Source organism: Gopherus evgoodei, chromosome 2, assembly GCF_007399415.2.
Source record: "Gopherus evgoodei ecotype Sinaloan lineage chromosome 2, rGopEvg1_v1.p, whole genome shotgun sequence".
Classification (NCBI taxonomy): domain Eukaryota; kingdom Metazoa; phylum Chordata; order Testudines; family Testudinidae; genus Gopherus; species Gopherus evgoodei.
In genome coordinates this window covers 2,513,590-2,528,439 of record NC_044323.1, presented here as the reverse complement: position 1 = coordinate 2,528,439, position 14,850 = coordinate 2,513,590, and the positions used below count along the sequence as shown (strand labels likewise).

Below are 14,850 nucleotides of genomic sequence, written 5' to 3'. Positions count from 1 at the left end.
CTCATTGCATCCTGTAACCTTCACATGAGCCAGGAACCACCTACCCCGAGGTAGGCATGGTGCAGTGGTGGGAATGGTTAGCACACTACTACCTCAAACATGTCACACAGTGACAGCTCCGTGGAGAGCATCCTTCCCTCCATGTTGGTACTGAACCAGCACCCGTCCAAGGTGCAGGGGAAAAGGCTTGTCCTGCTGCTGGTGCCCCCTAACTGCTCAAGACCAATGTCCTGACTCCCTTGGGCCACAAAGGATCCCATGGCTCTCCTTGAAAGAATAGGTGATGGGCTAGCTGAGCTCCAGTCAAATTTATTTGCAGCTTCAGCTGGGAGAGTGTCCTTGACCCTCTCTCCCAGGCTAGTGTTAGTAAACCCCTCATTGCACCCCAGGGAGCTGCATTTCTGGCTATGGTGAGGGATGATGGACAATCTCAAGCATGCATCACAAAGGTCACTAGCTCTTGGACTGGGAGGAAGCTTCTCAAACAGGAACAGCTGCATTCCTCATCCGGGGGTCCCAGATCTGGAGGCTCTTATCTCCTGGCCTGGCCATATCCTCTCTGCCATGTCAGTGACCTCTGCACATCTCTGAACTCCATTAAAGTGCTGGGTGATGCTGGCATCTCCCAGAGGTGACAGCCCTTTCTGCTTGGCAGGCAGCCCTGCTCTGCTAAAAACTAACCAGGCCACTGCATGAAGGGACAGTTGGGATTATTAGCCAATTAATCACTGCTCTAAGAAGCCTTCCCAAGAGGGCAGGTCCAGTGGTCCTCCCAGCTGGATGCTGCTGTCATGCATGGCAGGGAAAAGTTACTTATCACAGAATATCAGGATTGGAAGGGACCTCAGGAGGTCATCTAGTCCAACCCCCTGCTCAAAGCAGGGCCAACTCCACCTAAATCATCCCAGCCAGGGCTTTGTCAAGCCTGACCTTAAAAACCTCTAAGGAAGGAGATTCCACCTCCCTAGGGAACCCATTCCAGTGCTTCACCACCCTCCTAGTGAAATAGTGTTTCCTAACATCCAACCTAGACCTCCCCCACTGCAACTTGAGACCATTGCTCCTTGTTCTGTCATCTGCCACCACTGAGAACAGTCTAGATCCATCCTCTTTGGAACCCCCTTTCAGGTTGAAAGCAGCTATCAAATCCCACCCTCACTCTTCTGCAGACTAAACAATCCCAGTTCCCTCAGCCTCTCCTCAAAGTTGTGTGCTCCAGCCCCCTAATCATTTGTTACCCTCTGCTGGACTCTCTCCAATTTTTCCACATCCTTCTTGTAGTGTGGGGCCCAAAACTGGACACAGTACTCCAGATGAGGCCTCGCCAATCTCAAATAGAGGGGAACGATTGCATCCCTCGATCTGCTGGCAATGCCCCTACTTATACAGCCCAAAATGCCATTAGCCTTCTCAGCAACAAGGGCACACTGACTGCTGTCCAGCTTCTGCAGAAAAGGACCTGGGGTTACAGTGGATGAGAACTGCTGCCTAGCCACTTGGTCCCTAGTCTGTAACAGTGAATGGGATTCTTCCGTCCTGAGTGCAGGACTCTGCACTTGTCCTTGTTGAACCTCAGGACAAAGGGGCAAGGGGCCCCAGGCAACTGTTGTGCTTGCTACCCCCTGTTGCCAGCTCTGGGTTTTTTGTATGTAGAAAACCAGTTGTGGCACAAGTGGGCCATGGAGTTTTTGTAGCATGTTGGGGCAGGGGGAACACCCTCAAAGAGGTTGAGAACCTGTGCTCTAGGGCACCTCACCTTTACCCTTCCATGGGCCCAGTTAAGTTAAGCACCTCCCACCCTGACCTAGCTCCTAGGGCTGAGAGCTTGCAGGGCCTTTTATCAGGGAAGTGGCCTTACCCAGTAATCTCCATAACCTCTCTGAACAGAGTGCCCACGTTAAGCACACAATGCTCACCACTCCCAAGAAAGCACATGCACCTTGGTGGCCAGGTAGGATCAGGTTGGGGGAGGGGGCTCCTCCAGCTTCCTGCACAATATGGTTGGCAGGATGTTGAGGGCTGGCAGCTCTGATCTTTGGGCTGTATCCTGGAGTTGGTTCTCAAAAACACTTCCTTCTGGACCCCAGTTTTTATACTTAAACTTGAGTCCTGCTTAACTCTACCTTTAACCAATCGTTTTAAACAGAAGTCCTACCAAGCAGTATTTTTTGCCAATCACAGCCCGTTATGAAACAATTCTTTACTCCACCAGAGTCCACTACCGTAGCTGACTTAAACCTTGCAAAATTAGTTATGCTACAGTCTGAAACAATCCAAGAACCAGACAAACAATAGGGAAGTGGGGCCCACAAGGCAGAACAATGGAAGGGAAGAGTTCTCACTCACAACTGAGTGATTCCTTGCCAGACGGAACAATGTCAAATCAAGTTTTCTTTAAACATCCTAAGCCCTGTTTTTCTGACAGTGGGTTCTGTTAGGGCAGGATCTCCTTCCTAACCACCCGATATTGCATTGTTTTGATGCACTCTAGATGGAATATGAGGATGTGACTCTCTGCTGCTTAGCCCAGAGCTGCTGCTGTCCTAATGTGGCTTGAGCTGCTAGCCTCCATGGCTACGTACTAGCTCAATGAGAGAGCCACGGGTAGGGCTCCTTGAGTGGGAATTTACACCTCCTGCTTGAAAAGGGGGCACATCCAGAGGGCTCTGGCCTAGATTCCCTTTGTAAGGAGCTGGAAGGCTGGGTGGAGCAGGGGGCTAGGAATAGGGCCCAGGTTCTGGTCCCAGTGCTACCACTGATGGGAGAAACGTGTCCCCATGCAGCTGGCCCCCCAGTGGGTTCCATTGGGCCCTCCGCTCTGGAGACCCTAATCTGTCAAGGGGCAGGGGCAGGAACCCAACCTAATGCAATTCCTCCCTCTACTGCAGCTCTGGAGAGCTCCGCATCCCCTGTCCCATGCAGAGACCCCTTCCTCAGCACCCAGGATTCCCGAGGGAGGCCCCAGCTCCCAGGGAACAAAGACACCAGAGGGAGGGGTTCCGCCTCCGCAGAAGAGAGGCAAGCCCATCGTGGCTTCGTCCAGTTGGAATCAAGCTCTTCCAGCGAGAGCGAGCCACCCTACCGCTGCCCAGAGATCGAGACCCTGAGGGAGGCGGCTGGCATGACGCTGCTGGAGGACAAGCCGCTGGTGGGGCAGAGAAGCTGTGAAGTTAACCATAAAGGTACATGTGTGCGGGTGGGAGGAAGGGAATGGCCTCCTCCCCAAACCTACTGAGTTCCATGCAGTCCTCTCCTGGCCTTTGAACGCCCTCTGCTAGCTCGCTGGAGCATGGTAGCTCTCCTGCGGCAGCTTGCTTCAGAGAGGCGGGTGGCTAAGCAGAACCTCTGGGGAAAGCACCCTACAAGGCCTGGCCAGATCCTCCGCTGGTCATTGGCATGGCTCCACTGGTCTCAATGGCGTTCTCCTAACCTACTCTAGTCAGGCCTCTGGCCCCTGGCACTGGGACTGCTGGGTACCAGAGCCAGCCTCTAGGGCTAACAGTGCTAGGCTACATCCCAGGGGTCAGGCTAGGGTAGGACAGGGCAATGGACTATTTCCAGGAATGGCACTTGCCCTAGGCGCTCGCTTGTGGATGCCCACAAAGCTAGATGCTGATATAATCCTCGTCTCCTGGCCAAACAGCAGAGCCGCAATGGGCTCCTGTAATAGCTGCTGGATAGCAGCTGACAGGTCTCTAATGGGTCTGCATGCCCGGCGCAGCCTCCTGCATTGTACGGCTAAGAGTGTGCCGCAGGGCAGGGGAATTCTCCAGCTGGAGCTCTTGCAAAGCAAACCCTGTCGAGCACAGCAAACAAAGGGAAGCAGCTTGGCTGGCTGCACTGCCCTAGGGACCAGCTGCACGGTGAGGCTTTCAAAGCTTTCTATCCCCCCCTCTTACGCAAACAGGCCTGTTCCTTGTCCAGCAGGAACTGAAACACATGGGAGGAGGGAAGGAAGCATTGCTGGATTCCGAGCTTCTTGCCATGCAATTCCCAGCACTGCCGCAGAGGCCCAGATAAAACCTAGGGCTGTGCATCGCTAGCCCTTCCCAGGCCCAAACCACGGGCTTGCTGGGCCTGGTGCCTATGCCAAGGGGTTGATCTCTCTGCTCAGACCAGGGTGCTGTTAACCACTCAATACCTGAGGGGTGAGTGGGGTTCCAGGCCCTGATTCAGGATGGTGCGATATAAAGCAAACAAGAGTGAATGGGACCTAGCATGGGGCACGTGCCCAGCTGCCCATCCCACTCCCACTCCGTGCTGGGTGGGGAGGGTGGCCTGCCAGCCCCATGAGGAACACAACCAGTGCAGTAAGTAACCAACGCTGGGGCAGAGGCCCAGTGTGGGTGGGAGGCTGCGGGGTTTCACACCCCTGCAGCTCTGAGCAGTGGCTCCCACCCTGTCCCTGCTCAGTGAAGAGGATGGAGGCTGGGGCATGAGCCCTTGGGGGTGGGCGAGAATTGAGGAGGTGCCTTGGGCATCTAATGTGGTGAGCCAGGATGTGGAGGGGAGACCCTGGGGCCCTCCCTGGCCAGGACAGCTCCTGTAGAATCATCCCGGGTCCTAGGCTTTGCTTTTGCCAAAGCGCCGAGAGCTGCTCTGGGCATGTCCAGGAACCCGTCCGTCCCCCATGTCAGTGACTCACCAGGGCAGGGTGCTCCAGCCTCTGCCTTGGTAAACCAAGGCCTTGACGTGCCATCCCGCTGGCTGGAGCCCCAGCTTAGCAACGCTGCCACAGCATGTCTGGCCCGACAGCACCTGGCGCCTAGGGCCCCTAAGTTACAGGTACCAACGTGAAGACGCAGACCACGGTGACAGAAGGGTTTGCTCTTGGGCTAAGAACCCCTATTCCCAAAGCAACAGTAGCTGGGTCAATGGGGACATCCCCTCCCCTGCCTACCCAGGTCCACACCCAGGGTTAGGTCAGCACGACACTCAGGGGAGTGCATTGTCCACACCAGAGCTTTCCTTAGTCCTGGCCCCAAGGGACTGGGTCTAAACAGACAAGACCCAGGATGGGAGAGGCAGTGAGCAGCTCAAGCTCACTGGCAGAGCCAGGAAACCGTTAGAGTATCAAGGCAGTGGCCTGGGCCCATCTGTGAAGTCACATGGCCTCCCTCAGTGAGGCTTTACAACTCAGGTGCAAAGCACTCTGGGTAGCAAAGGTCCCAGGAGCAGGGTTCTCTCTTGGTAGTCTTGGGCAAACTCCAATCTGAGGAGTTGCAGGACTTGAGGGATGTGGAATGTCTGTTGGAGACAGGTGACAATGAGCTAACGTTGCTGGGTAAATAGGTGCCCCTTCCACCCCAGAAGTGGCAGCACTTCACTTCTAAAGCAGGCAGGATCCACTGGAGATGGAAAAGGCTGTGTAAATGCAAGACAGACAGCACAGCCCATGAACAGGGCATGGGACTGGTTCTTAAGAACAGAGCACAGGTCTCCTGGCTCTGCCACTGACCCACTGGGTGACCTTGGGTGTGTCCCTTCCCTTCCTACTTGTCCAGCTTGACCATAAGCTCCAGGGCTATATATGTCCAGCACCTAGGGACAAGTCCCTCCTGGAACAGAGCCAGGTGCATCCCACCCACTGTGTCCTGCATTCATGCCCCTTGGATGCCCCTGCACCTCCTGCTGAGTGGTGGTTTCAGCACTGCTGTTGAAAGGGAAGCAGTGCTGTGGCCTCAACCTGGGAAAACTTGCATGTGCAACTGGCCTTTCCTGCAGCCATCAGGGCTGTGACTCGGTGCCAGAAAGGGATTGAGTGTCCTCGGCCCTGTCAATAGGAGGGGTTAGATGGTTAAGGGGCTTCAGCCATGGCACTGATGGCCTCCTCTCTTCCAGGCTCTTGTAACGACTCGGAGAGCAACGATGAGTCTATTCCAGAGCTGGAGGAGCCAGACATCTCAGAACCCCGGACAGCTCAGACTCAGGTACGGGGCTGCCCAGGGAGAGGCCCACACAGCCTGAGGGTCCTGGCACAGTAAATGACTGAACTAGCCTGAATAACTAGCTCCCTGGGGGGGCCCTCCCCTTTCCCACCAGGAGGCTGGGAAGCAGAGGCCTGTGGTACAGGACAGCATTAACTCAGCAGCAGACAGGCCGAGCTCTGGGGGAAAAAACAGGCCCCAGGAGATGGGATTGTGAAGGCCACGTACATGGCATCCAAGAAAGAGCACCCCCATCCCTGGCAAGGGGTTGTGAACAGATCTCCACATCAGGCCCACCCTGGCTATGTACCTAGATGGGAGGGAGAGTGTCTTATTGCTCCCTCTGCCTGGATAATTCTGGGGTGAGGGGGCAGACCAATAGGTGGTGGAGACACCCATTGGTATCTGAGCACCCTTCTGGAGTGAAGAGACCTTGGAAGATGGCCTCTGTAGTCCTGGAACTCCTCCTACAGCTCCCCAAGTCACCAGGTGTCCCTGGACTGGGAGCTGTGCCCTGCGATCCCTGCCGTAGTGACCTGGCTGCAGGATACCCATCTCCAAGGGCCGTCCTTGTCTCTGGCCTGGAGACCCTTTGGGGCAGGGGCTGTGTCTGTCAGAGCTCCAGTGTCCCTCCCACCGATCCACACGTTCGTGGCAATGCTGAAGGGCTCTGGAGCACTGTCAGATGCAGCCCCTGCCCCAAAGGGTTTCCAGGCCAGAGACAATGAGCTGCATTTGGCTTCCTCCCCTCTGCCTCCAATGCTGTCCTGTTCCAGGAGAGGAGTACGTCCAGCAGCCAGCTTCCTCCCTTGGGAGTCAATCAGGGGTCCTGGCTCAGGGTTGAGCTGCCTGCGGGGATCAGCTGGGCTGGGGAGATCCTGCTCTCCAGGCTGTGCCCTGTCTCCATAGAGTGGGGCCTGAGGGGCCAGCAAACAGTGGCATGATGCAGTATCTGCGAGTGGGGGCAGGCTGAGCTGGGGTCCGGCAAGGTGGTGGTGGCATGAGGGAGACGCAGGTTCACTCTGATTCAGCTAGAGAACAGGGCAGCTGCTGCTGCTTCTCTCCCAGCACGACATGCCGCCCGAACGGCCATCCTGCAGCGGGAGCAGCATGTGCCCCTCTGTGTGTGATGTAGCCGAACGGTCTCTCCCCTCCTCCCCCACCTCAGGGTGGGGCTCCAGAGTAGGCTGGGGGGCAGTGCTGGCTGCCAGGAGGAAAGTGCCTGAGGAAAGCTCTGGTGCAATTCCTAGGTGGAGTGTGGGTCTGAGAACCAGCTGCGCAACTGGCCTGAGGCACCGGGCACATGCTTCATGCCTCTCCCCAGCTAACAGCAATGAGGGCAAGGCAGGGTGGTGGCTTTAGACCTACCTCTCTGCCAGAGCCTTCCCAGAATGCACGAGACAAACGGGGGGACTGCTACAGTGCCTGTCTCTGGGGAGGGGCGTGAGGCTGTTCCTACCCACCCTGAGATGGGAGAACTTGGGATGCCAGCATGGATGTCGGTATGCTTGTGTGGCACTTGGATCTAGGGTGACCAGACAGAAAATGTGAGAAATCAGGACAGGGATTGGGGGGGTAATAGGAGCCTATATAAGACCAACCCCAAAATTGGGCCTGTTCCTATAAAATCAGGACATCTGGTCACCCTGTGGGGACTGCAACACGCACCCCCAGTCTGGGTCTAGCCCAGACTCTCTGGCTTTGGGGCAAATGACTTAATTTGTGCCTGTTTCCCCCACTGGACACGCCATCCAGAGGGGGCAAACGTTCAGGCTGAACGAGCCTGGCACTCTGACGGAGCTGGATTCTGGCACTGCTCCAGCCTCCTCCATTCTGGTCTGGCTGTGGCCAGAGGCATGGCTGTCCTGGCCCCTGCACATGGCTCCATTCTTCCCTCTAGAGGCCGGGACATGGGGGAGCCACTGTTACAGGGCACTTGTTTTGCAGGCCCAGCTAACGCACTCGCTGAGCACCGGGGAGGAAACCATCAGCAAAGCCAAGCAGAGCCGGAGTGAGAAGAAAGCCAGAAAGGTCAGTGTGGTGTGAGGGTGCCGCACCTTGCTCAAGGTCTGGCCCCCCGGGTGAGCTCCTGCTGTGGGGGAGGGAAGCCTCAATTGCAGGCTCCTGGCAATGCCTGTCCTGAGCCACGTCAGGTCTCTGGGCAGGACTCGCTCTGTGCAGGGCAGGGGCTGGGAGTCAGTGGTTTTACAGCCCTGCCTGCAGGGCCCTGCTGGGGGCTGGAGGAGCGGCTGGAAGCTCTGACCCAGGCCAGGGCTGCATCCAACACCTGTTTCCATCTGCCTGGGCGATGACTCAGCTTGGAGCAGCCCGTCCAGTGCGGCAGCTCCTGCAGGGGGCTGCTGAATTGGCCAAATGATCAAAACACAGACAATGACTCCGGCTTCGAGATGCACCTTGAACTGCCCAGCACGCCGCCTCCAGTGTCCCTTGGGCGCACCAATCCCCCGCGCTCCATCTGCAGGGTGACGCTGGAGGGACAAGAGGGCTCAGCAGGGACATCAGCCTGGGATGGGCTGGAGCAAGTGTGTGGGGAGCCTTTAAACACAAGGCTGGGCCATGGGCTGGATGGAGAGCCAGGGCCTCCTGGGGAGCAGGAGCACAGTCCCACCCCTTCTGCCGCATGAGGGCACAAGGGGCTGCCGAGATGAATGGGAGGCAGAAACAGGGAGTGCCTCGTGGCTGAGATGAGACCCAGGCTGGCCGACTAGCCACAGGTTTGAGGGGGGATTAGGCGCTGGATAAGCCTGTCTGTGTTCGTCACTGGCTCTGGCGATTAGCCCTGATTAAAGCACCTCTGACATGGAGCAGGTCTCTGTGGCACTGGCTTTGCTAGGTCTGCCCAGGGATTGTCTGGGTTGCCTCTGGCACTGTTCCCCAGGGACAGGACAGCTCAGGATGCTGCTTGAGAGAGCACAGGGGTTGGAGTGGCAGCAGCGAGGGGTGGGCTGGGCTCCCAAGGAGCCTGTGAACTCCCAGGGCTCTGGCTTGTGCTGCCTGGCCAGGCCTGTCATCCCTGCAGCCCTCTGCCCCTTTCCATGCAGAGGCTGGGCTCCCAGCCCTCCTGCAGCTGCACAGCCCAAACCCAGGTCTCCTCTGGCAGCATCTGCTCTCCTGGCAGCCTGCTGGGCTGATCCCAAGGAGGATCTTGGGGGCTGGAGCATGTGCCTGGGGGTGGATCCATTAACACACCTTGTACAACCACTTGTGTGTCCTGTCCACACAGCCCCATCAGAGAAGCTGCCCAACTAGCCCTGTCCTGCTATCACCAAACTCCCCTGGGCTGGGTGGGAGTCAGAGCTAACCTACCACTGTGTGCAGAAGGGCTCTGGACTGTCTGGATGGGTGGCCTTGCTGTACAGGGCGCTTCCCAATGCCACGTCACAGCAACTAGGGATGGGGAATGCTCACTGGGCTGCCTGCCCCTCTCCCTGCAGGGCAGGGTCACATGCCTACATCTCTCCAGCCTCTGCTTCCAAACACTGGCGTGTAAAATCCCTGCGGGGGCTAGGAAGTGGTTGTCACAGAGTGTGGGGTAGTCCAGCCCTGCACCCCTCTTCCTGGGACCCACAGTGACTCTTAGCCAGCCAGTAAAACAGAAAGTTTATTGGACAACAGGAACACAGGTTACAGCAGAGCTTGCAGGCACAGTCAGGACCCCTCCACCGAGTCCTTCTGGGCTTTCAGGGTGCTTGGATCCTAGCTAGGATACCCTGAATTCTGCCCATACAGCCCCAAGCCCAAACTCAAACTGCTTCCCTCCTGCCACTCCCTTCCCTTGTCCCCTTCCCTGGCAAAGGTGTTGACCTTTCCCCTCCCTTACCTAGCTCAGGTTACAGGCCCTGGCATCATCCATCCCCTAAAGTCCTCCCCTGCTCTCCCACTCCCCACACAGACAGTCCCTACTGCATCAGTGGCACCAGGTGTAATGCAAGTCAGAGGGTGGGTTCTCAGGCAGGGCAGAGCTCACGTGGGAGATGGGACACTGGCCCTCTGACAGTTAGACATGGGTGTCTCTCCTGGCACCATCAACAGCCTGTTCCAGCCCAACAGCCCCCTCTCCTGGTCTGCATAGCTCTGTGCAAGATGAGTCTGGCATCTCCAAGGAGCAGAACCAGGAATGGGCTAACAGGTGCTGCCCATGGATGCCCTCAGCCTGTGCTGCCCCAGACAACACAGCCCGCACTCTGAGATGGAGGCCATCCAGCGTCCCTGGAGACAAACCAATGGCCAGCCAGCCGTGGTAACTCCTGGCGTCAGCACTTCCATTGCGGCAGCCAAAGGCCTCAGACAGGTCACTTCACAGACTGAAGGCGGTCCCCCTCTGTCCATGAGGCTTGTTCTGGGGTCCCTGGTCCATCGCTCCAGCTGCAGGGGCTGCTGCTGCTGCCTGAGGCCACTAACATGTCAGTCCGTCTTCCCTGCAGGCCATGTCCAAGCTGGGGCTGCGTCAGATTCACGGCGTCACCAGGATCACGATCCGGAAGTCCAAGAACATCCTATTTGTGATAACCAAGCCGGACGTGTTCAAGAGCCCGGCTTCCGACATCTACATAGTGTTTGGAGAGGCCAAGGTGAGGCTCTGGGGGCCGCCTGACCCCTCTGCCGTGTGTGTCTTGGGGCACCATGGCACAGAGCACTAGCACCATGGCACAGAGCTAGTCGCTGGCCCAGGCGGGCACAGCCTGGATTCCAGCTGCTGAGGGACTCACACGAGCAGCTACTCGGGTCCTGCTGGGAGGCCTGGAATCTGACTGGCTCCTGCAGGCCAGTCTAGTGCCTGGTGTAAATGGGAACCCTGACTAGCTGCCACTCAGGGCTTGGCCCTACCCTGGCCATCACTGACTCACTCCCATGCTCCAGCCCTGATAGGGCTGTTCTCTGAGGGGGCAGGGCTGAACTCAGAGCTGTAGAGGAGGAAAATTGGGTCAGCTCCTGCATGACAGGGTTGTCACTAGTACAGTGCATTGCTTACCCCACCCATGGGGTGGGGACTCTCCCTCCTCTAGGAGACAAGTCTGGGCACAGGAGTCTTCCTGCTGCGACCCCCTCCCCCTTCTCTCCTTGCCTGGTCTGCACCTTGCTCTTGGGGGCACTGGTGCTCCCCATGACCTACCCTATTCCATGTCCTCAGAGCTGGAGGCAGGCGAGAGCTCTACTCTACTTCAGACAGGTTCTCCCTGCTCTCACCCCACCCAGCCCTTCATATGGCTGGCAGATCGCTAGCCTGCTCCCTGGAGTCACTGCAGGGACTCCCCAGTGAGCAGCATCTCCATCCGCCTCCTGTGCTAACCGCTCCCCTGCTGACCCGGGTCTGTCCCTGCAGATCGAAGACCTGTCGCAGCAGGTGCACAAGGCGGCAGCGGAGAAGTTCAAGGTGCCGATGGAGCACTCGCCTTTGATCACAGAAACGGCCCCAGCACTCACGATCAAAGAGGAGAGCGAGGAAGAGGAGGAGGTAAGGCTGGAGAAAGGAAGCTGGGGGCAGTAGCAGTCCGATTCCACAACACTCACTGGGCACCAGCTTTAGCACTGAGTCAGGCTGGGGGTGAAGGGCAGAAGAGATTTAGCTGGTGACACCTCATCCCTCTCCAGGGTCCATGGGTGTAGCCAGTACAGCAGAGCTCCTGGGCCTTCCCTTGGGAAGGTGACTGCTGCAGCACCACTTGCTGTCAGTCCAATGTCTGGTCCTGGACTCTGCCCCATCCCTAGTGCCACCAATGAGCTGCTGGGCCCCGCTTACATGGTGCTGAGGTTAGGAGATGTGAACCAGCCACAAGGAAGAGAACTCGTGTCCATGTCTTGGTTGTAACCCACTGGAGGCTCATTCCGATGGCCGGACGCTGTTGGCACGCTGCTGTCTGTCCTGCATCCGGCCTGGGTGCTGGGAACTGGGATAGCTTCCTACATAGCCAGCTTCCTTCCTGTGCTTTAGAGCAGCAGAGGGGAGAACAGTCTAGTCTCTGCCTGGTGGGGACAGACCTAACTAGTCAGGGCAGACCAGTACATTGTCAGGGATCAGTGGGAAGAAGGCAGGATGCCAGAGCAGCATTGAGTGCCATAGTGCACCCCAGGGTTCGCTCACTGAGAACCAGCATGGCTGTGTAGCTGTGCCTGAGGACGGGCCTGGAGGCAGAAAGGTGCCCAAGGAGTGGGCTCGGCTAGCTTGGTTCGGCTTGAGGATACAGAGCTGGGCAGTAGCCATCCCTTGTTCAGGGCAGATTTGTCCAAGTGACCAGCAGGATGAAGTGAACACTCCTGCCTTTGGAGCCAATTCCCCTCCCCTTCCAAATATATTTGGTTTTGGGGTGTGAGCAGGGTCTGGGGGTGGCACTGTGCCCTCTCCCAGTCTGGAGCATGATGAGTTGCTCTTCCCCTCCAGGTTGATGAGACTGGACTGGAGGTGAGAGATATTGAGCTGGTGATGGCCCAGGCCAACGTGTCGCGTCCCAAAGCTGTGCGGGCACTCAGACACAACAACAACGATATCGTCAATGCCATCATGGTAAGAGCCAGTGCCCAGGCTGTGCCTGGCCGCCTGCCATAAGATCCTACCCTGCTGATGGGGATGTGGTCACAGACTAGTCTCCATCTGAGGAAGCAATGCCCCAACTTCAGAGGGGGTAAACTGAGGCAGAGACAAGTCTCCCAAGAAGGCAGTAGCTGGCCAAGGCAGGATTAGAACTTGGGACCTCCTGGCTCTGTGCTCTGCTTGAGCTACTAAACCTCCTCTGCCTAGGGAAGCTCTGCTCATGAGCAGAAGGCTTGTAGGGGGAGGTACTGCCAAGATCTGATGGATAGGGGCCCTTCCACCTCCCACCAGGGGTCCTTCCACCTTCCAGCCAGGTGTCCCCCAGGCTTTGTCCTGTGTAATGATGCTGAAAACAGGAGACTTAAAGCACTAAGCAACGGCCCTCCTGTAGAGATGCCAGAGAAAACCCCTTGTGCTCCCCTCCTTGGACCCTGCGGTCCCCATCTAACCCTCTGCTCTCTCCTGCAGGAGCTGACCATGTAGCTGCTGGCCTGGATGTGCAAACAGACCCACCCCCCTCTGTATAGATGCACAGTTACTCCTATACAGTACAGCTGGTATTAAATACTCTAGAACTGCAAATATTCCTACTAGTCTGCATCTCTCATGCTGCTCAATAAAATGGCCTCATGTATTCACTTGAAATGCACCCAGGTTTGGTCTCCTTTCTTCTCCCTTGATCTAGGTCACACATGAACAGGCAGCTCCTGGTTCTGGCAGGGTGGGAGCTGGGCTGAAGCTCCAGTTCAGCTGGGTGGAAGCTGGAAAGGAGGGCAGGGCCTGTCTATGCTGCAGCTGGGACCAGTCCTCCCATCTGGCAAGAGGGGCAGGTGCTAGTTCTGCTCAAGCTAGAACAGCAGAGTGGATGCTGTGGCCAGGCCTAGCAACCTGAGCTCAAACCCAGGAGCTCAGCCAGGCTTGTATTTGAGTGGCTAGGCACCCCTTCTGCCATGTCCACACTAGCTTTAGCATGCTAGCTTGAGAGGCACTAGCATGTCTCTGCCTGGGCTGCAGTGTGGATATACCTGACTCATTCTGCTGAGTGCTGAGAATTGGGCTGGGCTTGTAGCATCAAACTATCAGAGTTGAAAGGGACCTTAGGTCGTCATCTAGTCCAACCCCCTGCTCAAAGCAGGACCAACCCCAACTAAATCATCCCAGCCAGGGCTTTGTCACGCCAGGCCTTAAAAACCTCTAAGGAAGGAGATTCCACCACCTCCCTTGGTAACCCATTCCAGGGCTTCACCACCCTCCTGGTGAAATAGTGTTTCCTAATATCCAACCTAAACCTCCCCCACTGCAACTTGAGACCATTGCTCCTCAGTGGTGGCAGATGACAGAACAAGAACAGCCAAGGTCCTATCCCCTTTGGGACCCCCCTTCAGGTAGTTGAAGGCTATCAAATCTCCCCTCATTCTTCTTCTGCAGACTAAACAAGCCCCATGCCCTCAGCCTCTCCTCATAAGTCATGTGCTCCTGTCCCCTAAACATTTTCATTGCCCTTGGCTGGAATCTCCAATTTCTGCACATCCTTTCTGTAGTGGGGGCCCCAAAACTAGATGCAGTACACCAGTTGTGGCCTCACCAGTCCCAAATAGAGGGGAATAATCACATCCCTTGATCTGCTGGCAATGCACCTACTAATGCAGCCCAAAACGCCATTAGCCTTCTTGGCAACAAGGGCACACTGCTGACTCATATCCAGCTTCTCATCCACTGTAATCCCCAGCTCCTTCTCTGCAGAACTGCTGCTTAGCCAGTCAGTCCCCACCCTGTAGTGATGCATGGGATTCTTCTGTCCTAAGTGCAGGACTCTGCACTTGCCTGGTTGAACCTCATGAGATTTCTTTTGGCCCAATTTGTCTAGGTCATACTGGAGAGTAGAGATAGGGTCCAGAGTACCTACCTCTCCACCCAGATTCGTGTCATCTGTGAACTTGCTGAGGGTGAGATCATTCTCCTCATCCAGATCATTAATGAAGATGTTGAACAAAACTAGGCCCAGGACTGACCCATGGGGCACTCTGCTTGACAGCAGCTGCCAACTAGACATTGAGCCATTGATCACTGCCCAATGACCTAGCCAGCTTTCGATCCACCTTAAAGTCCATTCATCCAATTTATATTTTTAACTTGCTGGCAAGAATACTGTGGAAGATGTATCTCAAGCCTTGCTTAAGTCAAGATATATCCTGTCCACTGCTTTCCCAATAGCCACAGAGCCAGTTATCTCCTCGTAGAAGCCAATCAAGTTGGTCAGGCATGACTTGCCCTTGGTGAATCAATATTGACTGTTCCTGATCACCTTCCTCTCCAAGTGCTTCAACATGGATTCCTCAAGGACCTGCACCATGGCTTTTCCAGGGACTGAGG

At 56.4% G+C, this 14,850-nt stretch overlaps 1 protein-coding gene across 2 annotated transcripts in view; it reads left to right on the top strand.

Annotated features, from left to right (window-relative positions):
* The window catches only part of LOC115645324 (NAC-alpha domain-containing protein 1-like), a 48,047-nt gene extending 34,925 nt beyond the window's left edge, over positions 1-13,122 (top strand). For both annotated transcript variants that reach the window (XM_030549795.1, XM_030549796.1), the window contains exons 3-9: positions 2,889-3,182; positions 5,842-5,930; positions 7,875-7,958; positions 10,373-10,519; positions 11,272-11,403; positions 12,328-12,450; positions 12,946-13,122. In XM_030549795.1, the coding sequence (XP_030405655.1) occupies positions 2,889-3,182; positions 5,842-5,930; positions 7,875-7,958; positions 10,373-10,519; positions 11,272-11,403; positions 12,328-12,450; positions 12,946-12,960 (884 nt within the window). In that variant the 3' untranslated portion in view covers positions 12,961-13,122. The remainder of the gene's footprint in view (positions 1-2,888; positions 3,183-5,841; positions 5,931-7,874; positions 7,959-10,372; positions 10,520-11,271; positions 11,404-12,327; positions 12,451-12,945) is intronic.
* The last annotated feature ends 1,728 nt before the right edge of the window (positions 13,123-14,850 follow it).